The sequence below is a fragment of the Synchiropus splendidus genome, chromosome 6 (genome assembly GCF_027744825.2).
Source record: "Synchiropus splendidus isolate RoL2022-P1 chromosome 6, RoL_Sspl_1.0, whole genome shotgun sequence".
In the NCBI taxonomy this organism is placed as follows: domain Eukaryota; kingdom Metazoa; phylum Chordata; class Actinopteri; order Syngnathiformes; family Callionymidae; genus Synchiropus; species Synchiropus splendidus.
In genome coordinates this window covers 3,180,402-3,207,563 of record NC_071339.1, presented here as the reverse complement: position 1 = coordinate 3,207,563, position 27,162 = coordinate 3,180,402, and the positions used below count along the sequence as shown (strand labels likewise).

The 27,162-nt window shown below is 44.2% G+C and overlaps 1 protein-coding gene across 4 annotated transcripts in view; it reads right to left on the bottom strand.

The window, feature by feature from the left end:
* Nucleotides 1-305: 305 nt before the first annotated feature.
* Nucleotides 306-27,162, bottom strand: part of LOC128760059 (calmodulin-binding transcription activator 1-like) — a 47,582-nt gene continuing 20,725 nt past the window's right edge. Inside the window, exons 4-23 of one of the 4 annotated variants that reach the window (XM_053867009.1) lie at nt 22,606-22,673; nt 22,413-22,511; nt 19,680-19,815; nt 18,187-18,258; nt 16,589-16,742; nt 13,859-15,714; nt 13,252-13,378; nt 11,626-11,760; nt 9,174-9,319; nt 8,310-8,494; nt 8,154-8,232; nt 7,817-8,081; nt 7,244-7,710; nt 7,014-7,156; nt 6,694-6,937; nt 6,303-6,371; nt 5,996-6,141; nt 5,859-5,930; nt 5,708-5,738; nt 306-4,387 (exon numbers count right to left, since the gene is read on the bottom strand). In XM_053867009.1, the coding sequence (XP_053722984.1) occupies nt 4,355-4,387; nt 5,708-5,738; nt 5,859-5,930; nt 5,996-6,141; nt 6,303-6,371; nt 6,694-6,937; nt 7,014-7,156; nt 7,244-7,710; nt 7,817-8,081; nt 8,154-8,232; nt 8,310-8,494; nt 9,174-9,319; nt 11,626-11,760; nt 13,252-13,378; nt 13,859-15,714; nt 16,589-16,742; nt 18,187-18,258; nt 19,680-19,815; nt 22,413-22,511; nt 22,606-22,673 (4,527 nt within the window). In that variant the 3' untranslated portion in view covers nt 306-4,354. The remainder of the gene's footprint in view (nt 4,388-5,707; nt 5,739-5,858; nt 5,931-5,995; nt 6,142-6,302; nt 6,372-6,693; nt 6,938-7,013; nt 7,157-7,243; nt 7,711-7,816; nt 8,082-8,153; nt 8,233-8,309; nt 8,495-9,173; nt 9,320-11,625; nt 11,761-13,251; nt 13,379-13,858; nt 15,715-16,588; nt 16,743-18,186; nt 18,259-19,679; nt 19,816-22,412; nt 22,512-22,605; nt 22,674-27,162) is intronic. The other 3 variants (XM_053867008.1, XM_053867011.1, XM_053867010.1) reach the window with 3 other exon arrangements.

Genomic DNA, 27,162 nt, shown 5'->3' with positions numbered 1-27,162 from the left:
TGAAATGCCTCAAAATTGAGGTTTAAACTTTTAGGATAAGGTCCCCACAAGAAGGTGTGTTTCCAAGAACTGGTCCCCACAAGTATACTATATCTATACAAGGACCTACCTCGTGGATTTCCTTTTATTCCTCGGAGAAATAATTACAAAAGGCCACCATAAATAACAAGTTTGTGAGTTTGTTTTAAGTTCATATTATGCATAGAGTATACTATCATATACTATGCATGTACTGTACTATCTAAGGTCTCCAAGGAGAACCGACAGCTGCACTCAGCATTCAAATAAGCAGCAGACAAGAACCATTAAAGTGCAAATTTTCTTTTTATTCTGATTTCATTTTACAGCAGAAATTATGTAAAGCATTCAGAAGACATTTTCCACATATAAGGGCAATATTCAAAACACTTTGCATGGCCTCGGCAACAAAATATTCTTTTTAAAAACATCAACAATTTTGTGATGTTTGTGCATGCAAAATTGGTAAAAACAAAAAAGTAAAAACTAGGCTACGAAAGAAGAGGAATGAAAGACTGACATAGGCATGGAGAACACAACAGCAGGCAAGGTGGGAGTAGTACGGCCAGGGGATGAGAGAGAGGGGGAGACGGGGTGAAGGAGAGGAAGGAGAGGTCTAGCCATAGGTTATCTAAAAGGTTCTACCATTCTAGCATGCAATGTGGTGTTGAGCCTCGTCCTCTCAAAACACCGCAATTTTGGGAGAAACAGAGGCCATTTCTGGGCATGTCTACTATGGCAATATCGCTTTCTTTTTACCTTTTCTACTCTACTTTTTCTCTTTTTACAGTTACTATCCTCTCCAAAAACATGAATATACTCATGAAATATTGTTTCTTTGCCTGTTTGTCTTGTGTATGTCAACTATGTTGTGACAAGCGCATGCCTTGTGTGTGTGTTTCTCTATGTGTCTGGACATATAGCAGATCAAAGTAATGTGTGTTGGTTTGACATGAGATGATGGGAATAACAAGTTTATTCTCTCGCAGTGCTGGCTGATTTAAAACACAATCTAAATCTTACAATGTTAAATACTTCACCTTACCGTCGGAAAATTAAGGTGCTAAGTAGCTGTTGCAGTAATTTATAGTATGAATATTGTGCGCTCATGACTATATCTAGTATAGAAATATCGCTTTTACTTATATATGTTTCTCAATTGAATTTCTATCCAAGCAGAATCTTACAAAATGGCATTGGAGCTTTTGCTTGTAGAAAAAGTGACACACATTAGCGTCAGGATGAAGTCAATAGATCATAACCAATAAGCCTATCAGTAGGAGTAATGCTCTACGGTGTTGTTGGGGGAGTACTAAGCAAGTGGAGTGGAAACATAGAAGTGCGGAAGTGGGACATATGTACACAGTGACACTCTCTTAGTCACCTTGACTCATCACAAACAACCTCTCTGTTCTTTAACCCTGAGTAAAATCTAAGGGAGAGATTTAATTGTTCCCAAAGACATAAGCACAGAGAGTGAGAGAGTGTGGTCTTAAGTACCTGTCCGACTGTGTACATTTGTGTCAGAGCATGTGTGGGGCAGAGTCAGTGAGAGACAAAGGAAAAAGTATGAATGACAGATCTCGGCTCTGTTGTAAATGCTACAAGAACATTAGGTAAAGGAAAGAAAGAAAAAGTGATTATGTGCAAGAAAAGTCTTACAGCCTCAATGGGATGAACATTCTCTGTGCCACACACAAGCTGGATTCTGTTGTCGTTTTTTTTTTTTTCTTCTTCTAATACTGCACAATGCACACAAAAGTGGAGCAAAATATGATTACCAGTTCATCTCAAAAAGCAACAACATAATATAGATCAGGCCATAAGCATTCATTCACATCATCGACAAATCATTTTAATCTTAAACACATTTTAGGAGAACGGAAAACAAGTAACTGGTGACCACTTGAGGAACATACAACAGACATTTCCTGATATTAGCTTGCACTTTTCTGTTATTGAGCAGGCACTTTCTATACAGAGCTTTCCAAACTTCAGAAGTACATGTCATTTAATGGCAGTGACAATGAGGATAAAAGAAAAGATTAAAAAAAGATATGTAGAAAATTAGGAAGGAGACATTCTGTAAGAAGATGGAAAGCTTCCACTTGATCTGCTGCAGTTGTGAAAATGAGCTTAACTAAAGGTAGTACGTTGCTGAAGCACAACCACATTGTAAAGAATGAAGCGCCCATTTCCCTTTTTGGGTCATCAGTCATTGCATTCACATTGAAACGATCATTGTCAGCCTCTTCATCACCAGTAATGTCACACTTGCATCAGTACCACCATCATTAACAGGCAAAGTCTGCCACAGACAAACGTTGAAACTTGTAGGTCTACGGTGCTGCTAGTACTAAATCTTGTCTACTGTTTATTGTCTGAGTGTGTATCTGATATGTTCTGGGTTACGGTTCCCCCCAAAATAAGATATTGTTAGGCAAAATAGCATTCATAGTAATTGGCACTACTGGCAAAAAGGACTTAATTTTTGCTAGCCAAGAAACAAAAAAGCACAAAGTGTAAATGTTTTCTCTGAAAGTTCGTTGTTTCAGCTAACTTTGTTTTCCCACTTATAGTTCTAACATTAGAGTTTTCAGTTGCATGCTTTTAACAAAATGTCTTTTCGGTAACACTGGATACTCTCAAAGTGAAGCAGTTGAAATCCTCTCACAATCCATAGCCACTAACATGTTCTTTTTGCTGTTGACTTAAATCTCATGCACATTACTCTGTTTGTAGTATCTACATTATTTACAAGCAATGCAGCCGTTCCTGTGCACCCAGGTCTCTATGTTAGGTTCTCATTATGGGAGTAAAATAATTTATAATCTTAAATACAGTCCTCTTATGAAAAAGTTTTAGGGTCCTCGTATCCCCCTACCTCGTCAGTTTATATACAGGAATATGCAATAGTCCAAAATATGGATTAGGTTGCCCATATGGGCTAATATGGGGACCAATGCCCTGTATAGGGGCAGGTAAAGGACCCATGTCCTGTACAGAGCAAGCATAGAGACCTCTTAGAGTCAAGAAGAAGTCAAGGCAATGGTATGTGACTCTCTCCTCAAAACCACAGTTTGGATTTAGAGGTTCGCGCAAAGAACAAACTAACAGAGACATTTAACCATTGGAACATGTCTTTTTTTTTTTTTTACCACACAAGGGGGGGAAACCAATCTCAATCGTAACCACTCCGGAGCCAATTAAATAAATGATAAGACCCTTAAATAAACCGTGTAAAAAAGATAAATAAAAAAAATAAATAAATAAGCACCCAAAAGAAGTCATTTGTCCGTACACAATTCACATTACACAGGGCAAGGATAAGTTAATGAGGACGTAAGTGAGACACAACTACACATAGAATTACAAAATAAAAACAACACTAAAGCAGTTTTGGCAAGCATGCAGGAGCTTGTCGCTCAAACACATGCATTGAATTGAACGAACACGGACACACCACGTCAGGCCAGCAAAGTGCTGCCTCTGAGAACGACTTCATACAAAGTCCATGTAACAAATTAAGACATCGTTATTCAGACCCCAACCCTTAGCTAACAATGCCCCTCTTACATTCAAGTGCAGTTCCTCCCCTTAGATCGGGTAACTGATGAATAAATCTGTAAGCCTGTGAGTTGAGTGGTTCTGTGGTATTGTGTTACACTGAGCCAGGAAATGATTCGCCACTACAGCTATTTAGAGTCATGGAGAGGAGGAAAAAGCGAAAAAACTTTGCATGCAAATGCAACACACAAGTGAGTTTTTTGGTTTATGTTTTCTTATTCTTTCATGGATTGCTGTTTGGGTACAAAACACACCTGGTTTTGTTTGAATTCAACATCACATTTTGAGAGTCGTGTCCATCGCTGAAACCTCCCACATCTTCCAGACGCTGCCACGAAGGCAGCATCACCATGGAGTGCTTGTCCAAATCCTCTCAGCCTGCGTGTCGACTTGCAAAGGAACATACCCATGAAGAGTGCAAAGAATGCCATGAGGTTAATGTGATGGCCTCCCAGTGAAACTGTGGAGGAGGATCAGTGCTGTGGGCAGAGCCAGATCCCTGGGCTCCACCCAGCAGTCTGTCTGAGCTGCCATGATGGACACCTTTCCTGTCCTCAGTCTGGGGGAAGAAGTGTTTTTTTTTTTCTTAAAGTGGAAAGAGTTGGTGAGACGAGTAAGGAGAGGAAGAGGGAACCGGTTTGGACGGCGCTCGGGAAGGGAGGAGTTCTCAAGGGATGAAGAAAGGGCAGAGGAGGAAATGGAGGGCTGGAAGGGTGGAGAGAATTCTCACAGGCTGAGGGAACTGTGTGTGGGGCCTGGTGGTGGACTTTCACGACCCCTGGCCTTTCTCTGCTCTCTGACCCTAAGAAAAAAAAAACAACAAAAAAATGACACTGTTTCATCTTAAATTACAAAACATACTTCCATGACAAAAAGCATACAACACAACTTAGAGTGGCACTTTTTAAAATTACATCAGTCGTCACCATGTTCTACTGACTCACATCCACCCACATCCAATCAAAAACACTTGGCTTCAGATACTGAAAAACCAGATTCCTAATAATAAAACAGGTTAGCTCACTCATCCAGGAAACTGTGTCAGTGACTCCCATACCAGCATCAGGAAACTCCTATTCTCTTGAATCCTGTTTGTTCGGCGTGTCAGCAGTTCACAGTCTGATAACTATCATTGTGTGACTTATCATGCCGTGCTTTTCCTTATGTACCAGCTATGTATCGAACTGATCAAAGTGATTGATGAACATCCAGTTTAGTCAGATCTCTGATTGGCTTGAGTACTATATCTTGGATTAGCATTAAGTGCTGGACATGTATTTAATATTCATAGTATTTTTTTTTCAGTTTATTTGAGCTGTGCAAAAGATCAATTGTGTTTCCACTGAGGCTGGGATTCTTTCTGATGCCCCACAACCCTGCTGAACGACTGACTGGACGTTGATTTTCTGAGAAGTGCAGTACAGAAAGTATTCAAGCTCCTCCCCAGTAACATAGATAAGATAAGAAACGACACTGTGACCAAGGCATACACATAAAATGATAAACTAAAAGTGTGACTGCTGGAATGCTAACCCTGGTCATTTTTTTAAAATTTATTTCAGCAGAGGTCAGAATGCAGTTTTCTTTGCTCCAAAAGCCCATCCTGAGCCCCACATTATCATGACCCCAGGAATCAAGGTAAAAACAGTCAGTATCTATAGTATCCACTGGACAGACTTGTGATATTTTGTGCTCATAGTTGCCAAGTTATTAAAACCATCCCAATAGTCAACATGAGCACACACAATCCCACACAGCACCATGTTAGGCTTTCACCTATTAAGACATGGAGATCAGGCTTGCAGGCCAAGCAAGAAGCTGTAAGTCCACAAGTTATATCAGTCAGAACATGCGCCCTCCGCCCCAAAAGAAAAAAAAAATAGCCTGAATCTCCTCTACCAAGCGGTCAGTCATGCAGCTATGCTAACATCACGCAGCAGTCCGCAGAAAAGACAAAATGAGAATATGGTATGGAGAGAGAAAATGTGCAAGAGAAGAAGGGAGAGGGGGGGTGACAATCCATGGTGTCCGCTCCCTCTCCCTTTGCTGACATGCAAGCAGCCATCAGCAATCAGGAAAGAGAGGAAAAAGAGAGAAACAGAAAGGGAGAGGAGAGACTCACCCGTTTCAGAGGCCTATGGTCCATCAAGGGGCTTCAACAGCAAGACAACATGATCTATTAGCACCAATGTAGTGAGTGGAGGTGTGGCAGTGGGCAGTGAATGTGTGTCTGTGTATGCACAATGGTGTGTAACGCTGTCTTCCAGACTCACCTGTGGCGGCATCGGAGCAGAAAGCGCAGGATTTTGCGTGCAGCCTGGTTCTGTTTCTTTGTTAGGAGGTTGCTGGCGGTCAAGACACAATGAGTGAGGACGTTGACTTTCTCTGAGTGTGGGGATGTGTGACATACCTGAGGGAGTGTCTATAGGAGCGGTAGTATTGCTGGATGAGGACCGCGGCTCGACGACTCTGTTGGAACTTCCTCTTCTCGTGGAAACTCCGGAAACGACTCTGGATAAGGATGGCTGCCAGGGTCATCCTCTTATAAAGTGCATACTAGAACCAAGTCAAAATCGTAAGTCAGCGACATCAGGGCAGCATTTTTTTGATGATAATTTGAAAGATTTGTCACCAGTTAGTCTCTTTGTTTATCAGTTGTACAGCTGGACTCTAGAGCCATGCTGCAGTTCACAGTCCTGTGTTTGAGGGTGAGTTACCTGCTTGTATCTCTTATAGCAGCGCTGGACCACTGCTGCAATCTCTTTGCGTAGTTCCTGAATGGGACCCTGAAGAAAGAAAAGCAGTGAGCATCGACATGTCATCGAGGGTGCACTCACACCAGGGCAAACGTGCCATGCTTAAGCACATTAGCCCAAAAGCTCGGATCAGTGGGACTGCATATGCAGAGTGGCATATGTTGAATGGCTTCACTGTAAGAGGTGAGCTTGAACACAGCAACGTATCCACAGTGCAATGATCACACACACATATATATATATATAGAGAGAGAGAGGTGCTAGATGGGTATCAGCGGACAACCGAACAAAGTCACGGCAAACTGAAGACACTCAAGTTCCAGTGCTGGAAAACAGTAGAAGGACTATTTACCTTGTGTTTCCTAAGGGAGTACATAGCAGCTCTGATGGTTTCACACAGCTCTGCCTGCTCTGCTTCAGTCATGGCCAGGAAGGAGGAGTCGGTTTTCGAACGCTCGTCTTTCATAGCTGAACAGAGGAAGGAGCCCCAGTCACAATGGGAGGAGAGGGCTTCCTTAGCTGGAGGACTCTGCTGATCTTGCGATCCTGAGAGACAGCTTGGTCTGGGCGTAGGAGGTGGCTTGAAGTTTAGAAACCTTAAAAAAAAAGACGAAAAGAATCCTGCAAGTTGTAGCAAATGTAGTAGCGTCACTCTTGAAATGGCAGACTTACTTTTCCACCTCGCCCAGATAACTAGACAGTAATTTGGCATCGTTGCTGTTTCCCTCAGAATTGGTTTCACGTTCAACATCCACATGTTTTAGCCGGCCAGATGCAACATCCATTATGTGGTCGGCCAACATTGTAATGTCCATCTGCAAGTGGCAAATAGAGGAGAAATAATGCACACTGCTGTCACACTATTCAAATTAGGATCAAATATGTTTTTTAAACAGACTAACCTGCAAATCATCCGTGTTGTCGTGATATGCGAGCAGCTCCGTCACCTCTCCTCTGTCTGAAAACACTCTTTGCCGCAGGTGATTTGCAAGCCGTTCTTTTCCTAAAATTCTTCTGGCTAAGGTCCTCTGCCCTACTGCGTGTCGCAGACTCCACCTGGTGCTTCCTCCAGGCCTCCCTATCCTGGCCTGCAGGTGGGAGATGGGAGTGCCGGCAAGCTGTGGACGGTTGGGACAGCTTGTGTTTGAGGGCTGAGGTTGGGGGTGCGGAGGGTTAGGACTGAGATTGGTCTTAGGTAGAGCCGTGTAAGTGTTGGTATTGGAAAGCTGATGCAGGGTGTCTTGGCTGGGTTTCAGCCTCTTGGCTGGGGGTGGACCGCCCTGGTCTCCAGGTGAGGTTCTGTTTCCTGCTTGGCTCCAGTTTGCGTTCTGGTTGTCTGGCTGACTTTCAGTCCTGGTTCTTCTCAACTCTGGTAAAATAATTCATTGACATAATGTTGAGAGGAAAGCTAGCTGAACCTGAACTGAATGAACAAATGTTTTGTTAAGTGAAGCATCATTATTGTTAAGTCTCACCTGAGCTGGAGCTGGAGCTGCTGTTGATTGTTCTGCTGAGTTGCGACTCTCCTCTCCACCTGTCCGTCCAGGAGTCAGGGGTCTGACCTGGAGTTTGAGGGGCTTGTTGCAGTTGTTCTAACAGCTCAGCTAGTCGTGTATGGCCCCGAGAACGAGCAATGTTAAGTGGGAGACGACCCAAAGAATCTGGGATAGCCAGAGCTCTTGGGTCCCACTGGTAAAGCACCAACGCTGCCTCGGTGTGACCGAGAGCACATGCCCACATCTGCAGAGGGCAAAGACAGTGTTGAACAGACCACACTAAAATGAAAAGCCTTTCAGAGCAACAACCACTAACCAGTGGAGTGCAGGAGAAGTGGTCCACATTAAGAGGGTCCACCTCCAGCTCCAGGTCAATGCTGTCCAAATGTTTAGTGCTGCAGAGCAGAGTAGTCAGGTCAGTCCAACAATCAGTTTTACTAGATTGGATTCGGCCTGTTTGTTTGTTGCTCACCGCCAACGAATGAGCGTCTGGATGAGTCCTGCATAGCCCTGAGCTGCAGCCAGATGCAGTAACGTCATTCCTCTGGAGTTCTTACTGTGCACAAGCTGATTTGTTGATGCCCAGCACGGTTGAGACATCATCTTCTCGCACACGACCACAACTCTGCCTTCAAATGAGCCCTGGTCCGGAGGTAGCTGGACAGAAGTGTTATGATCAATGCAGCTGACAGGAGTAAGTTTTCAAGCCATCATGTTGGAGAAGAACACTGGCCACTTCAGTTACCATAATATTTTGAACAAACAGCAATACAAATCTGAAGTTTACAAAGACGAATAAGCGCCATTTGTTTGCCTAGCGAAACTTCTCAGTCTACATAAAGGGGTTGGCAACCTTTGCAATCCGTCTTGTTCCATTCCCTGCCAAATAAAAACAGTCTGGAGCCACAAAACATGACAGGATATACTTCAAAAATATTTTAGGCCTAGCACAAAATCAGAATAAAACAAACAGTCCTGCATTTAAAATTAAATAAATATTAAATTACGTGGGAAATTTTGAGTAAAAGTATTTGAGTAAAAGCAGAGCTCATTTAATATGTAAAAAAAAAAACATAGTTGTAAGAACACCTTCAGACTCCGAAAGAACTGTGCAGCAAGATAAACTAAGATAAAAATCACATAAAGATTAAGACGTTTCATGAATCACATTTTACTCTGAAACATCAACACCACAGGATCAAAGAAGGGACAGAGACCCAGCTGATGATCTCACTCATCCATGTGTTGCTGACTGTTTAAGAACAATCTATTTTTGACCATCTTCTACTGTTCAACTGAAAAGGAGAACTTCAACTAAACCACTTCTTTGTCTTACTTGAGACCGATCAGTAGCTCCTCCTCCTTCCACCCCTCCAGCCTTGGTTGCTATGGTTTCTGAGCTGGGATTCTGATTGGTTATCTCTGCCATCCTCTGCTCCATCTGCTCCAGGCGCTCTAAGATAGACATTCTGAACTGTGTGTCTAAAAAAAAACACATCAGCTGTAAACAGGCATGTTATGCTAGCTCAAAATCAAATACCAAATGATAAAAGGCTAAATCCCAGAATGTAAGCACGAATGTAGACTTTAAATGATCTGTGCTGAAGTTCTGCTGCAGTGTACATTATGTACCCTCACCAGCTGTTGTATGGTCTCTGGTCACTGCACTGGAGAGTGAAAAGCAGAGTACAAATATGCAGAGGGTGGACACAGATTTAGGTCAAACTATTATCCAAAAAGACGAGAGTTTTAAAGAAATATTTTCAGATGACAAAGATGGGAAACGTTATTCATTATATACAGAAATTGGATCATCAAAGTCAAGGAGAGGAATGACAGTCTTGTTTGCTGTACCAGCCAGTCAGTCCAGTAAAAAGATCAAATAACTGTCACACCCAAGAGCATATGGAAACATGCAGATGCAGTATGCAAAACAAAAGCAGTGTCAGGTGGACTTTTCAAAAGTTTTGTGTCTGAAACTAGCAACATGATAATCTAAAAAAAACCACACTGACAAAACAACACTTCTATGTTAAAAGAACAAACCTAACCATTGCTGACAAGACGTGGAACCTGAACTAGTTTTGAAAACCCAACATCAGCAAAACTGAAAATGTCATCAGGGATAGGTGACTTAAATTGAAATTCTTAAGAAGCATGTTCAGCTGCATAAAAAAATGTATTTTCTTGCCACATCAAATGCCAGGTTTGTCCTTGTTAATTAAGCTGATTCACATTGTATAAAAGTCATGTCCAGATTATAGAGATAGAATAAGAGGTGATTCAACATATTAAAAGAAACACACACCTTTATAAGTGTATTTTCTTATTAAAATAAAGAACACATTAAGGGGAAGAAAACAAGAAGAAGATGTGTAATTGTGTGCTGAGACACGCAGATTGTAGAGACAATCAAAAAGCGTTCTAACTCTGTTGTTACTTCCCACCCATTGCAGGAGTCACATTATAAGCTCATCAGCGCCGTAACAGTGTCAACGTTCAGACGCTTAGGCTTTATGGGATCACAGTCATCAAGTAAACAACACACGCAAACGTGGACACATTCCCTCAGCAATCGGACAAAGCACCACATCACACGAACCCCCAGATGCGTTGAAATTGCCAAAACATTTTTTTAGACTTCACAGTATTTGTCACAACAAAGACAAGGCAGACATAACAAAACCGAGCGTGCACGCGTCCCACTAGTGAAAATCAAAGGAGCTACGAACCCAAACAGGCAGACTCTCGAGCTGCTTTCTTTGTCCCCGCTTCCGCTCAACCTCCTTAGTTTAAAGCCTTTGCGACGCAAGCGAGCCAAACAGACGTCTGTGCGCGCGCGTGTCAGGGAGGGAGGGAGCGAGGGAGAAAGGAGAGCCCCTTCAAATCCGCCCGCCAGTCTCGGAGCTGCGAGGACTGGCGCGTCATCGAAACTTCCAAATAAAATGGAAAGCCATGTGACGAAATTGAGAGGCCAGCTAAGTTTGCCACCGGGGAAATGTTGCGCAGGAAGGTGCTTTGCGACGAGACTCGGGGGGCCGATGGCGCGAGCGAGCCGGGGAACACTGGCACCCGCGTGCCCAGCGGGATGACCGTCGCGCAGCCGCGCCACTTTGTCCTTCGCTCCCGCGAACCAACCACACTGCTGCTGTGATCGCGGCGCCGCATTGCCGCATTGCGCAACGCTGGAACGGGGGCGAACGCACACACGTGCACACAGGCATGTGCGCGCACAGGCGCAAACGCGCACACGGATTAATGCATCGTAAATTATTATACGAATGTCTCACGCCGTGCCTCAAACACTCAACAAGGAATTTACGAAGGAAGACAGAGGCAAGAGAAAAAGAACATGGAACACCGCTGTTTGATTTTTAAAACTTTGCTTCCATTGAGAATTATGCTATGATATAAACTATACTACCTGGTGCTATACTGCACTGCACTATACTACACATTATCCTACACTAAGCTTCAAGATGTAATAATCTGATTCAGCACACGTGTGACCCACAAGCGTCCTCTCTCTTTCCAGAGCAATCTAATTCTGGCATCGCTAACCAGAACATCACCATTCAGTTAAGTGCAGTTTTAGACATATTTTCTCACCTTGATGACATCATCCATCCATCTATCTATCTGTCTGTCTGTCTGCCTGTCTGTCTGCCTGCCTGTCTGTCTGTCTGTCTGTCTGTCTGTCTGTCTGTCTATCTATCTATCCATAGAAGCATCATGCTACTGTCTGTTTATATTTCTATCTGGTGAAAATAACCCAGAAATGGCCTCACCGTCCAGGGACAGCCAGTCGTGCTGAGAAGAGGGGAGGGCGGGCAGGTCTCGGGCCTTGTACTCAAACACAACAGAAGAGGAGATGACTTCACCACCCATGGCAACCTGCAGCATGACCAATCCCGTGTCATGCGCTGCAAACACACATCAAGAAAATAATAAGTAATTCAATGTACAGTGGTGACAATATTCTATACAATGCACTATAAAAAGGAGACATGTCCCACATGCATACAATTCGTTGTCATGTATTATTTGAATACTTATTATTTTAGAATATTTTTTTGAATCTCATCTTGTCCGTTGACATACTATCGATCTCCATTCACATTCCATACACTCCACACAGTGCAAGCATTATTATACCTGTCATACCTTATTGTACCTTATTATTATACCCATGTCATACCTTATTGAGGGATTGTAAAGGAACAGACTGAAGGAGAGTTTTTATGTCTTCCACCACTTTTCCCAGTAGATAAATTGAGTCCCAATATTTTATTTTACCTCCAATAGTCTAACTAGCCTATTTCTTCATGGTTTTATGTAAAGCCCGTTCATTTTTTTCCCACCCGTTCTTTGCATTCTCAGTAGCGTTTTAATCATTACAGTATATGGAATCTGAGTTGTCTGCAACTAGCCCAAGGTTGATTTGTTCTGACACCTCACAGATCATACACTTGGGTCCCAGCATTCAGCCTAGTGGCACTCCACATTCAATTTCTCTCTTTCGTGACATTTTCTGCTTTGATGTACAGAATTTCCAACCCTGACTCTGGTCTTTCAAGAGTTGTTGCACTTGCAAGTCTTGTTTGTATATGCTCACATTCCTTCCATCTTTTTTCTCACTGAAATGTTGTTGCATCTCGACAATATGGTGCAGGCAGTGTTCCTAAATGAAGGTACTAGATTTTCAAAAAAGTACAAGTAAAGTAAAGCGCTATGGTAAAAAAATGAAATGTCCACATATGTGGACAGGAATCCTAAGAGTTTGAGTAACTTTTCATCTAGTATCATCTATTCATTTTCTTATCTTTTGCAATATATATCTATAAAAAAAATTGAAAATAAATAAATAAAAAGGCGCACTCCGGTTGCGCGAATGACCTTGAGAGACATGTTTGTTTGGGCTTGTTTCACTTGCTCCCTCTTCAGGCTCAAGTGTGAAACTAACAGCAGAATTTGTAAAACTGATCAAGGGAAACTTGTTGAATCTGAATATCACACTCATCCATGTAATAGTTTTTAACTTGAGTAGCAAACACGTGACACTGTAACATCAAACTTAGAACCAATAAAATAATATAAAACCCCTTTATGATGTTTTTCGGTGAGTAGAACAGACTACTGCCGTCAATTACAGCTGTCAGAATATCACAAAACAGCTTCTTCCTCATCAAAACATTCATGAGAGGATAGATTTAAATCAGATTAAATATTGGATTATTTATAATTATTTCTGTGAAACATTTAGGCTCTAAACAGAAACAAATGTTCTGAAACAATAACAAGGAAGAATGCTCACACCACTGCTGAAGAAAAAAGGTGAATCAGGATGATACTTGATACTTTGGCAAAATATCATCTTCATATGAGTCATGGTGTGAAAAACATGTGTGAGTCACCTGGGCAGTAGCAACGCAGCACGCCTGGCTGGATGAGAGCAGCAGGGACACTGATGTGGTCAAAGAGACAGCTGTACTCACTGCTTGACTCCAGCCAGGGACCAGTGATGAGCACCTTTACTCCACCCTGCAGTTAAAAAAACCCAAACTGTCAGTGTGATACTTTTCAATCTGAAGGAGGCTTAAACTGTCATACACATATTTTACCTCAGCTCTCCTCAAAATGTTGACAAAATAATCGGAGCGAGAATGATGACGTTGAAATGCAGTTTCAACGTCATCATCTGAAAATGACAGATGTGTTTCACTGGAGCTCAGTTTCCAGAGTCATGTCTGAGATAATATGCGTGTGATAAATTAGTAAAGCCAAAGGGAGAAGGAATAATATTGACATTTTATCAAATTAAACCACATCTGCTGAGTCTGAAATATTCCCACTACTGGATGATCACACATCTTGTGTGGTGCTCTTGGCATGAATTGTACACTGTTTCATTGCAGCTTTTAACGTTGTTATAATACACCCTCAATCATTTGTCGCAGCCTGATTTCACTGTAGGGAGCGATGATGAATAAGTGATGAATAGTTATTGGTGGGTGAACTAACCTCTGGGTAAGACCACTCTGGGGAGTAGTCTGTCACGCCAAACAGCCTCCCGTTCTCCTGAAGCAGTCCCAGGTGTCCCTGTTCCACCTCCGAGCCCTGGAGGTGACCTGTTGCCGTGCCTTGTTCTTCTCCTGCAGTGCCTTCTTGGGGCATCAAAACCCCACTTACAGCTGCCCCCACCCCACCGCCAGATCCTTCCACTGAGATAAAATCATTGATGAGATCAGAGAACTGGCTGCCAAAAGAGGCTTCGAAGCCTTCCAAACTGATGCCTGCCCCGGCTCCCGCTGCTGCTGATGCCCCTCCTCCCTGTTGGGGAAGAGTTGAGTTGTAGAGCCCCCCTTCGATACTTGTACCAGTAGCCATTGACTGAGGGCTGGCCACTACTGGGGTGTTAGCACACGACATATTCACACCGTTACATAGAATTTCGTTTTCTCGTTCCCCTCCTGCTGCCCTGCCACTCCGATCTTCTCCGCTTCCACAGTCATCGTTCTGCTGTAGATACTGCTCAGTGTCCACACGTGCATATTCCTCACGAGAGTCTCCAGATTTCAACATTAAATCTTCACCATTCTCAGATGTTTTGTCCAAACCGCTGACCTCCCGATGTACTCGACCACCGGACTGGTCGATGTTAGCGTCCTGTGAGGTCAGTGGAAAAGAGCCGCCTGTTGCTCCCTGTCCATTCCTTCCACACATGGCCTGCTGGTCATGGCCAGCTTGGTTAAGATGCGGGTTTGTGTCTCCATTGGTGGTTGGGGAGTCAGTTGGCACCATAGGCAGGCCTATATAAGCCTGAGTCTCACTGGATTCTGATGTTGCCTCAGCACCATTGGTCTGAAGTTGGGATGACTGACTTGCAGGCGGAGAGGCCTGGAGGAAAAGATTCTGAGAAGGGTGGTGGGCAGACTGGGTCAAGCAGGCAGAGGACATGACTGCACTGAAGTCCATTTGTTCCAAGGTTGTACTGGGGCTGAGACCAGTTCCCTCTCCCACGTAGCTACTCTGAGTGGCCAAAGGTTGCTCCAGTGGTGTCGGTTCTGTCTTGATGTTATTAACAAGGGATGGGTTGTAGACAAATCCATTTGAAGAACAGTGCAGTCCCACGCTGTCACCATTACACCCCTCACTCTTCCCTCCACCTCCTCCGTATGTCTGGCCCTGCTTTGGATTATTCAAAAAGCAGTCAGGGTCAAAGTTCATTGTAGTCTCAGGCAGGCTGACCCCTCCGCCAGAGTCCAGAGAACTGGAAAGAACCAACTCCCCTCCCTCACCTAAGCCCACCCCTCCAGCAAACGATGCGAACCTCTGGTTTTCCGGAGACACAGCAAGAAGTATTCCAGCAGCAGAGCTCTCATGGGTGGAAGCTAGCAGGTGTGTGTGGCCGGCAGAATAGACCGAATCCCCGGTCAGTGTAGTGACCTCAGACATAAACACAGCCGTGCTCTGCGACAAGCCGGTTCCGATGGCGAGTGCAGGGCTATCTGCCATGTCGCTGGTGATTGACAGTGGGGAGCTCTGGGTGGTGTCTGGGACCTCCACCTGGTTGTTTGAGGTGGAAGAGGACACTTCCATGCTGCTCTGAGGGAGAAGGGAAGGTTTGGTAATACGCCCGTTCCTTCGATCTCCTCCACCTGCTCTGCTTCTCCGGCCCCCGGGACTCGGCTCTGTCTGGCCCTCTGACACATCACTGTTCTGGACTTCTGTGGCATCTGCGTCTTCTACTTTCTGGCCTGCCGCTGTGCAAGTACCTGCTGCAGCTCCACCACCTGCTGCCACTCCTGATTCTTGCTTGGATGAGATGATGCGCTGCTTGACACTGGAGCATTTTTGGTGTAAACTGCTTCCAGCACCTGTCAGAGATAAAAAGAAAACACGCAACACTGTTAAAGTTGCCAACAGTCTCTTCTCACAAGCTTAAGCAGAGGTCACATTGAACTGCTTTTGAACACGTGTGCGATGGCGCCATCTAGCGTTTGGAATATAGAACGCAGTCCTTGTGTCTGGATGTATAGATGGGCCGACATATTTAAAAAAAAATCCCAAAACAGAGATGGCAAAAGAGAAGAGTTCGAGGAGAATCTTAAAGCTGTGAAACAAGAATTAGGGCAGGTGGCGCTCGGAGAGGGAATATGATTCATCGGGGAGAGTCAGGCACTATTTCAGTCAACAAGCCTCTGAAATGTGGACATCTGTCCTTACCCAGACTAAGATCAGCATGGAGATGGGATGAGGTAACTATTCCTCTGTATACTGAGTTATCTACCCTCACTAATGCTCTTTTATGAATAATAGATGGAGGATATTTCATGGCCTCCGGTCACTCGATCTTTTTCAAGAGTGCATCACAGACAGGCCTCAAGGTGGCAGCAAATCTTAGACAAAATTTGGACAATGGCGGCTGAAATATTGCAACAACTGATTATATTTAATGTAGGCGTCTGTTGAAGAAAGCAATCTGTTATCCCACTGCTGGTAACTACACTCTGCAGTGACCTGCCCTGTACAGGTTAAAAAATTCATGAGACAAACCAATAACATCTTCCATTTTTAGACATTTTGGTAATAAAAAAGGAGGTCAAATCTTCAAATAAATGAAATAGAAAATGCCGTTGTTTAGCAGTTTGGCTTGCTATTTGTAGGTTTTGCAGTGCTGCGAGGGCTGCAACATCAGACCTCAAGAGTGGGAGGGAGGTGAGCGTTGATGTGATGGAAAAGCTAACTTACACATGGGTTTGAGTTGTCCAATAAGCTCTTCTTTGCTCCACTTGGCCCACTCCTTCCTGTCTGTGTTGATGGAGCAGAGAACCGGACCACATGGCTTCCCGCTGTCGTCCACTGCCGGAACATTCAGATAGTGCACCAGCACAATGTCTGGGTTCTGAGGGACAGCAGCAAATGGGGAATCATCACGCACAATGTCAAATAAACAGAGCTTTATAAACGTTCACATGTGAAGCAAAAGAAGAAGAAAAATCACAGAAAGTGGGAAAGAAGGGGAAACATAGCAGGAGAGTTGTGGAGGTCAGGGAGGAGGTCGTACATAGTGTGTCAGACAAGATTCTCTCACCTGCCTATAAAAGATTTAACAACTCAAGCCCACTCATCACTCTCTCTAAACCTGCAGAGGCAGTGGAAAGTGCCTGCGTATGTTGTGTGTGTGTGTGTGTGTGTGTGTGTGTTTGTGAGTGTGTGTGCAAGGGAGGGGGGCCTCTCTTGATGAAAGATTCAGTAGACAGACTCAGGTGAGGAGGAGGACCTGCTGAGGTGGAACACTTTTCTCTCGTAAAGGAGATGGCACAGTGGGCTGCCAAAGCAACACACTGTGCCATGAAACAGCACTCCTAGCCTCATTTATGATCACACTCATTGATGTGTTTTGATACTTGTGCAAAAAGCAGAAAATGGCACATTACAGATAAAGCAAGCAGAAGTTCCCCTCATAATTTCACAGCCAGCGAGTCAGCCATGGCGAGAAGAAAATATATTGGGTGAGGGCATATTCAATTTACGGCCGGTGCCTGGAATGTCCTTGTAAATTTCATGTGACAAATTATGCAAGAAAGTTTGAGAGAGAGAAATGCATAAATTTGTATGCGTGTCCATATTTTAAATGAACTTTGCCAGGATTTCAATATTTTCTCTGAAATGAAGAGAGAGACAGATAGAGACGACAGAGGAAAGTGTAAATATGCATGGGGGCATGTTTAAGATTCATTATGTCAGTGTCATCCAAGGATGATGGGGTCCGGGTGACAATCCCCAGCATATCAAACAGTGGGGATCGTTGGGAAGAGTGTGTCTCGGTGTGCCAGTGCATGTGTGGGTTTGTGCACCTGAGCATGCGATTACTGGCCTCTGTTGTCAGTCACATGGGCACCAAGGTGAGTCCAACATCTCTATAAACAGCATCAGGATTTTACACACAGCAGACCGCTGTGTGTAGGAGTCTGCATGTAGAAGCAGTGTTTTCCAAGGGATGACCATATACTATGGAGAATGTGGAGAATTCTCGCTGCTCTCGTTTTAAAATGTTCATCACTGGGCTCCAGTATGAGTTTAACATTTAGAGCAGTTGAATTGTGACACTAACATAGCAATACACAATAAAATTGGAACTTTTACTGGAGCCACCTCTTGTGAGTTATAGTTAATCATGGTCTAAACTGCGGTTGTTTTGTTAGATGAAGATTTGTATGGTAGCTTCAAAGTTCTATCATTAGATTTATATAAAAGTGGCATGGCCACCAAGATAAATAAAAGGGTCATTTATTAAATATACTAACATGTAGAGAGAGGTATTGTGGGGAAAGGGGCGGGCTTACCTGAAGCAGCCAATAGCATCTACGATGGAAGGTGGGGATGATGGAGGAGTGGACGTAGCAGCCATAGAGACACTAGAGAGAGGAGAGGAGAGGAATTTTCAGGGGAAGATGAGAAAAGAAAATGGAGGAATCAAGACCAAAAGTGTAAAGGAGTTCAAAGGGATGACAGCGCGGGAGAGAAAAGGAACGTAGGTTACACATGGGTTGACTGCACAGCTATACATGTAATAAAACCTGATTTAAGACACCTTCCAAGCTCTCTATGTAAGAAAAAATAAAAAATTTTCAACTTTAATTCTGTTGATGTGAGAGACAGAGTGAAAGGGAGGAGGCAAGGTTTCCACTGAGGGGGGATGGACGGATGACAGAACAGCATTTTATCAAGGTCATTCCTGCTGCTTTTTCAGAGTCCGTTAAAGAGAATCCCACGCACACGCAAGTTCACACGTGAGAAGACAGGTTGCCTTTCAAGACACAAACATTAATACTCAGCATGTTGGCAGTTAAAAATCAATATTTAAACTCTCCTCTGTTTGCGGGCGGATACACACTCATAATTCCTCGCCTTTTTGCCTGTTCTCAGAAGTAGCCCACCCTCTATCTAAAGTGTGTTTTGCCAAAGGCAGAGTGCATTTCCATATATTTCCATTCGATATGAGGAGGCTCTCCATCCAGGGTTATGTTTTTCCTCTTCTGCTTCCTGCCTATCCCTGCCCTTCTTCTCCCCCCTCCGCATCTCTCTATTCAGCCATCTCCTTCCCCTGCTCAACACACTGCCTTGCCCGCTTGAGGGGTCCCGGGAAGAGGTGATATAAACACTTACCCAACAACTACAAGACAGAGAAACACTTGCTTTTCTGTGTGTCTAGGTGCATGCTTATTTGTGAGCTTGTGCATCCACAATTGAAAAAAAGCATGAATATCAATGCGTGTATGAAGTTGTAAATGAGTGCAGATGGGGATACATGATCTGGATTATTACCTTTCACCATGTGTGATTTTCTTCAGCTCACTTGTGATGTAACAATATCCTGCCGCTTTTCAACACGTGTTACCTTAAGGACTGTTCTTCTCTTCCCTTCCACCTCATGCTTCCTCCTTCTGAGACATCTTAGTTCACTTCTCTTACCTCTTGGTATATTCCTGCTGAATAATCAATTTTTGAGCTGGCTGATATGACTCAAATGCACACGCACACACACTTCCTTGAGACTGGATCGATACCCCTCTCTGTTCTGCTGAAGAAGGCATTGACATCATTCCTGGCCTCAGGCCAAACACACTCTTATCCGTCAGAAATAGAGAAAGAGGGGAAGGGAGACAGGGACGAGAGAAGGGAAGAAGACATTGCCAGGGAATTGATACCAAGTCTCAGGTAGCACAGGAACCAAAAACTTACATGTTTGTTTACTTGTGGTGCGTACACGTGTGATATAAGGATCAGAAACATGGGTCAGTGCAGCGCATCAACCTCTTCCCATGTGTAGCCTTACCTCGACACCTTGCACTTTGAGCTTCATATGGTCCTCTCTGGTGGTCTTCCCATCTTTTCTTTTCTTCCAGCAGTAGCCATCTTTCCTGTACTTTACCTTCTTGCGGTTATAGAGGATCATAGAACCATTTTGAGGCCTGTTGGTGAAGTATTAGGTAGCATAAGTTAAAAGACAGTGAAGGTTGTATTTATTATTCTTCAACGGCGGCCCAATTTTAGAGCTCGACAAATGAAGGTGACAAAATTCAAGAAGAATTGTAGACTTTGCAAAGCACTCAAAAGAGCGCAGACCTCTGCAGAAACTATATGGTTTTTCTCTTTAGCCTGCATTATAATAGTACATTTATACTATCCATGTAATTCAGTAGCTTTTTTTTTTTTTTACAATTATATGCTAAAAGCTAGGAGCTCAATGTGGTAGCAGGTGGCATACAAGCATCCGTCAAGAAAGTCATGATGGGACCTGTGACACTAAAACACTTTGCAGCAATAACATGCAGTGTATCTTTTCCCATGTTGAAAACAGTCTCCTTGAAGTAGGTTTTCATGGCAGACTCCAATGCAATCATTGCTGCTTCATGGTTTGCGTTACTGAAGGCAGTGACATGTGACCAGAACTCAGACTATTAATGCGACCACATCTGATCATTTCCCTGGTGCAAGATACACAATTTATCAATTGTGGCTGGCATGAATCATATGGAATCATTTTACGACATAAGTGAGCAACCTGTGTTTATTTGTTAAATATATCATCATGGTCTCCACTGAACTGCTGCATTGTTACCAGCGTGCCATAGAAGTGGAAAAAAACATGGTGTATTGTCCAATGTCACCACCCTTCCATGAGAAAAGAGGTGTTTTCTTACATATATGCATTCGTCTATTTCATGCTCTTCAGGAGCCCATCCTACATGTGTATAGTGGGGTCAGGATACACAGGCAAAAAACTGCGTGAGTTGCACGTGTGTGTGAGTTGATTTGTGAAAGGCTTCGCAAAACCGCCCATTAGCCTTATCTCATGATGACAGACAGAGCAGGCCCAGCAACAATCAATAAAGCAACACATGGGGCTTTTCATTGTCGACACACATTTGGCTGCATCTCTTTGGTTGACCTCATTACTCACACTTTAAGTACCCTTTTTCATATAGCTTCATTAGTCATACTCTCACACATGATGCCGACTTTTCCACTCTCCACTCTTTATTTTGATGCTGATTTGATCCATTTGAAGTGAGATGACAGCCAAATCCCCAGAAAGGGTGTGTTTTGATATGATATGTTTTTTTCCTGACTCGGAATCTGTTTTTGTTTTGGGGGGACCCTTCCAATTTCTCAGCCAAGAAGAGGTCCCCCCCACCCCCACCCCGCTATCTGATCAGAGCCAAGTTTAGTCTGTCTCGAGCAGCGTGAGTCATGCTGCTGATTCTAATTATATTATGGAGAAGATGGATGAGATTGGATGTGTGCTAATGTGTGTGTGTGTGTGTGTGTGTTTGGGGGTGTTTGTGTGTGGTGGGTGGGCAATGCATGCAGGTGCATGTATATGGGTGCTGCTCGATTCAAGCAGACATAAATGCTATTGATTGTAACTGGGATGTGATGTGTGGGATATAAAAAGCTTTTCCACCGTTCCACAGTGTAGCAGAGCGAAAACAGAGAAGGCACAGGGAGGAGAGTGGGAAAGAATGAGATGGCAAGATAAAGAGATAGAGTGGGCGAGAGAGAGGGAGTCCGGTAAGAGGAGGAGAGAGGGAGGAGCAAAAGAGCGAAGTGGGTAAGAGTCATTACTTGACTCTGATTAGGAATTTCAGAATGGGGAGAAATGAAGGTCACAGATTGTTATCTTGATATTTGCCCGACAAGTGAGAAAACATGTGCACATGTGGATCGAATCACACACATACACACACGGCGGGACGCCCATGCCGGCACATAAATGTCACTGCTCTGTTTGCTTAGAAGCGTTCCATCTGATGGGATTAGGTGTAATCTGTTCTAATCGTGCCGCGTGTCATGTGAAAATAGGATTATATCTAACTGCTGCTCAATAACACCAATATGACGGCTGCTGCTGCTGCTGCTGTTGCTGAGATGGGCTATACGGTAGCACAACCAATCAATGAGAAATCCATCCACAACGTAAACTGTGCAGCCAGCCTCAGGCCGCTCCTGAGAGGAGACCTTCAGCTGGCACAATGGCAGAGCAAAGGCACCACCTCAGGCTTCAAGCAATGTCGGTAATCAAAAATAGCTGTGTGAGGGGACTGCTTCAGTTGCTTCCTTTTTAAATGTGAACTTTTCTGTTTCCCTCACAATAAGAGCTGTCAGCTAATCTCCCTGTTCTAAATATAGAGAAAACTACGGTTCAATTGGATCAATGAATATTCAGTTTCTGCATGTGAATCCCTGTTCACATTCAGTCTAATGTATACACCCACCCCCCTTTGTCAAACACCACACCCCCTTTCCTGAATTATACATCACTTATCCTAATACATTTACATTCATTAATACTCCATTACCAGTAGACTCGGCGCTTTGCAGTCTGACCATGTTCAAGTGCGTTCTCTCCATGTAGAACGGCCCATCAGCAGAGCTCTTTGAGCCTGTGAAGCTACCTTCATAATGCCTTAATTAAACAGCCGTTCAATTTTAAACAACATGAGACAAAGTCAGGGAGGTCAGGCTAAGATGGTTCGGACACACGGAATGCTAGAAATGGAATTACCGGACAAAAAAAAGGAGAGGTGGGATGAAGATGATAGGTGTCACCGGGGATGATGTACTAGATAGGTTAAGGTGGAGGAAGCAGACTTGCTGTGGCAACCTCCGATGGCAAATACCGAAAGACAAAAAAGTTCTTTAACATACATGTCGTGTGACTGTGTGTTAAGGTGCGCAGACTGTGGTGTAATTCCCACCTGGTTTTTGGCGATGTCGTCAGCCATTCATCATGTTTCTCAAAAGTGATGAGATATGCAGCAATCTCCTAAAATAAAACAAAAAAACATGTAAAGCCTTAATATTCACAAGTGTTTGCATCACTGTCATACAGACAACAGACATTTTGGGGGCCAATAACCAGTCAACCAATCTCCCACCACTGGAGAGAAAAACGCTATACAGCAAAGTGATTCACACAAAAGATAAGAAACCCACATTGAGACTCCAATTGTACAGGCCACATTTGTGAGCCTCTTCTTTTTTTTCATCTTTGCATTTTTACTGTTTCTCATCAGATGAAGCTGGCTCCTCCTAACTTGATTTCTAAATCCTGCGGCTCCGTCTTCATTTCTTCTGCTCTCCTCCTCACACTACCTCTTTTCTTTATCCCCACTTACACAAACACAGCAAGAAGAAAGGCTAAGGCACACAGGTGCATTCTACAGAGGAAGCAGGAAAAAGATGGGAACATAGACCGATGCAGCAATAAGAAATCATTGTAATTCCTCATTTGTTTCTTGTGACACCGACTCATCCCTCTGCTCTGTGAACTGTCTCACCTCCTGCCTTCTCCTGGAAGCATCTCTTCTCTATTTATCTCTCTCTTGATCTCACCCACTTGTCGTTGAAGACTATGAAATGTAGATTGTCCTCTTAAGGCTATCAGTGTTTGAAATATGTACAAAGCAACAATAAAGAAGACATCAACACTTCAACACTCCTTCATCTCCCCCTTTTGGGCCGCCAGTCCTCTTTCCAAACCCTCTCCATTTGTTATGTTGCATGTAGGTATTTGTCCTAGTTTGGCAGGAGAGTGCTCCCGAGTGTCGATCAGATGAGACTGAGGGACAAAGGGGGAAGGCCTGGAAAGATGATAGGAGAGAGCAGCTGGAGGGTGCTGGCACTTAGCAGGATTGTTTTTTTTTTTTTTTTTTTTTTAGTTTGCCCCATCCTATTGTCCGACCCCAACCCCCTATCACCTTCCCTCATCCTGGTACGCCAGGGTGTGTTACAAGTCCGACATCTCACTGCAAATAATTAGCATTATAAAACAGAGGGTGTCTGAGTTGAGTTTGGTTGGACATGCGAGCAAATACAAACATACCACGCACACACACACACACACAAGCACAGTGCCTCATTCATTTATGCATCTATTCATTAGCAGTGACAGGCAGCCACCTCTCCTCCTCCCAAACCACTCTGCAGCAAGTCAATATCCTATAAGGCCTCCACACCCCCAGCCAGGCACTCGGGCTCCCCTAGTGACTGTCAGCCAGTGGGAGGCGGGAGGAGAGCGAGGGCGAGGGGCAGGGAGAGACAGAAGGATGGGAGGATTAAGAAAGAAGGAGAGAGACTTGCAATTAAAGGCCTGCCCCATAAGAGCCATTAAAAAGCCTGAAACAGAAGAGTCAGCTGAATCAGTAGCCTGACACACTCTAAAACACACCCACCCACCCACCCACACCCCTGCTCACTCTCTCGCCAGCACACGAGAATGACAGAAGTGAGATGGTGAAGGTCGAGCCTCAGGAAGTCACAGTTATCGTCCCAGTGGAGGCCGGTGATGGAATGCTTTGAGCATGCCTGGCGACACACTGACCCTTCAGGAATACTGTGCGTGTATGTATTGGCTGTGCCAGACTCAGGGACACAGACGAGTGTCTTTCTCCAGGGATCTACTCTAGAAAACCAGACGCTCTACATGTCTGAGAGTCTACGTAATAATACATTACGACAAGTCGAACTGAATGCTTGTACTCCGCTCACTCTCCAAATCCTTGTGTCTACATAAGAGACAGATCGAAAGAGCAGGAGAAACCTGAGAAGTATCGGACTGATACAACTGGAGAATTCTGGCTCACCCATGAAGAAGCTGGTGGCATGTACAGGTAAGCAGATGGACAGTGAGCACACATGCGCACACACTCTCAATGGCCTCAGGGAATTCTATATAGGAAAGACGAGGGACGTTGGAGGTCGCCTCCACTGAACCAGACACTTTTCCCCAGGGAGATATCATTGAAGAGGCTGGTCACAGGCCAGTGTGTGTCAGTGCAAGTGAGTGTGTGTGTGTGCTTGTAAAGAAGCTTTATGGTCCAAAAGTCTAATGATGGGCTTCGCCCTGACAGATATCTGGAGAAAACAGAGTTGTCTGCAAACTGGAGCTGTCACATCCATTTGAGGCAGCGCAAATGAAGGCAGCAGCTGGTTGACATCACAGACACTATTTGGCATTGAACGGTTCATTTTGACAGACTACAGAAGCAAACGAATGTGCTGTTATTCACGTAAGGAATCCTGTTTTGTCCTTCTCCTTGAACTTGTTTAAGCGTGGGCTACACATTTGGGGGAGAGGACAGCATTAGCATTGCCATGGGACTCAATAATTTGTTCTTGAGCATCTCCGGCGCTTCACCCCCTTCCCTGAACAACTCTGTCAGTGAGCGATGTAGTCAGACCTGCCGTCCAAAACTGCGTCCTCTTTTTAAAAGTATTTTTTGCCTACCGCAAGCTTAAATCGAATGAGGTGCACTACCTAAGACATTAAGTGGTTTTGTCCTCAACATTAAATGACAAAATGGTTGAACCTTTCAGCTGGATCATCATCACTCTCCATTTCAATTTAGCAGGAGGTAATCAATAATCTATTAAAATGGAGAAAAGCAGTTTACAGAAATATGATGAGCCTGGAGTCACCCCCAAAATTCAAGGTCGAACAACAACCGAACCCTTAATGAGATGACATTACATTTTTTCGACACCATAGCAAATGAATGCTAATCACTGGTGCTGTACTTTAAAATGCAAATATCTGATGTAAAACACTCGGAATAATGTCTTGTTTGCACTTTGGTCACTTCACCCTGCTAATTAGAATATTCTACAGATTGCCAACAACGACGGCAATCATTTTATTCCGTGAAGCCGCAAAATAAAATGTAATGAAGGCCAATCTCAACCGCAGCGGTAATGGGTTGTTTGCATTGTTTTCCCTCCCGCCCCCCAACTGTCTTGCCTCCCCACTGTTTCAACCGCCTTTATATTACCTCCACTGGCTAATACAACTGCTTAATGCTGTTTCCATAACAACTGTTGCAAAGCCCTGATCAGAATTCCTCTCAAGCTTGCCTGGTGTTTATCATATAAACACCTTACAACATGCCCCGCTACACACATGCCTGCACATTTACATGAAAGGGCTGCACATAAACCTGTGCATATATACATAAGTGCCTTCAGAGCACAAGGAGAAGTGAAGACATTTTGGTCCTCTTGTCTGAGATAATTGCACACACTTGCGTCCCCCACAAACACACACATGCTTTGCCGTTTTGTCGTTAGAGGACGCGGCCTGCCCTTCAGCAGAGATCCACCCTGCTACCTGGTTGAGGGAGAGAGACAAGTGCTTCCCATTCGTCTCTGTCACACCGCAGAGCGTGAAGCATACATCCACACACTCCTTCCTAAAAATATCACGGATGTCAAAATGAGAGCATGCAAGTACACACAGAGTCACAGCGATGTGGTCTCAGAGGAATATATGGGTGGGGGGGTGGGCTTCTCTCATGAATGACGGCTCAATAATGAAATAGTCACTCTCTCTCCGTGTTCCTTCTGCCTCTCTCATCCATTCTGACCTCTTCAGTTCACCCATCGTCGCCCATTTCACCCTATTTTTCCATCTCATTTCCCTCTCAACTCAGTCTCCCTACTATATACAAGTAGTAAACTTGACTCCATGAACTCTCAGTATGGAAAGTACTATAAACTTTTTTAGCAGGCCTGAGAGCACGGATGAGCCATCTGAAATCCACAGAGGGAACATCAATCAAAAATTTCTAAGACTCCTGCTCTTCTGCACACCTTACCTGTCCTTTTCCTCCTGCCTGCTATTTGCATTTGAGGAGACGGCCCCCTCTTGCTCTGCAGGGGTGCACATCAAAGAACGCAACAGGTGTGTAGTGTCAAACACAATGCCAGGACTCCTGTGGAGTCAGGGCGTCTTGGATAAAGCCTGTCAGAGTCCTCAGAAAGTTGCTCAAAGTTAACCAGGAATGGTTGCGTACATTCACATGTACATATGGAGATGTATATTAGCGGCGAAGTAGAAGGAGTTGGGGGAGTGGAGGAGGGGTTCAGTATTGCAATAAGGCCGCCTCTAGTGGCAGTGAGAACCCCTGACGCCTCGACTCAGCGTGAGTCATTCTGCCCTCCGAGGCTTGTCTCTTCTTCTTCGCTTTTGTTGATGATACTATTATTGAGCAGGATGCTAAAAAGAGAGACAGGAAAGAGAGGAAGATAGTGGGAGAGAGAAAGAAGAAATAGTGTGTGCCACCTCTCATTGGCATAAATAGTTGTTTACAACGAGACATAAATTGGCACCCTGTCACTCAGTCTCGCTATTCCTCTCTTCTCGAACTCCTTCAGTCCATTTCCCTCTCTGTCTCCATTTGCCTCCCTCTCCCCTCACAGCTCCCTCTGTGCTGCTGAGCGTATTACAACACTCCCTGGTTCAGCCCTCTCTCATTACC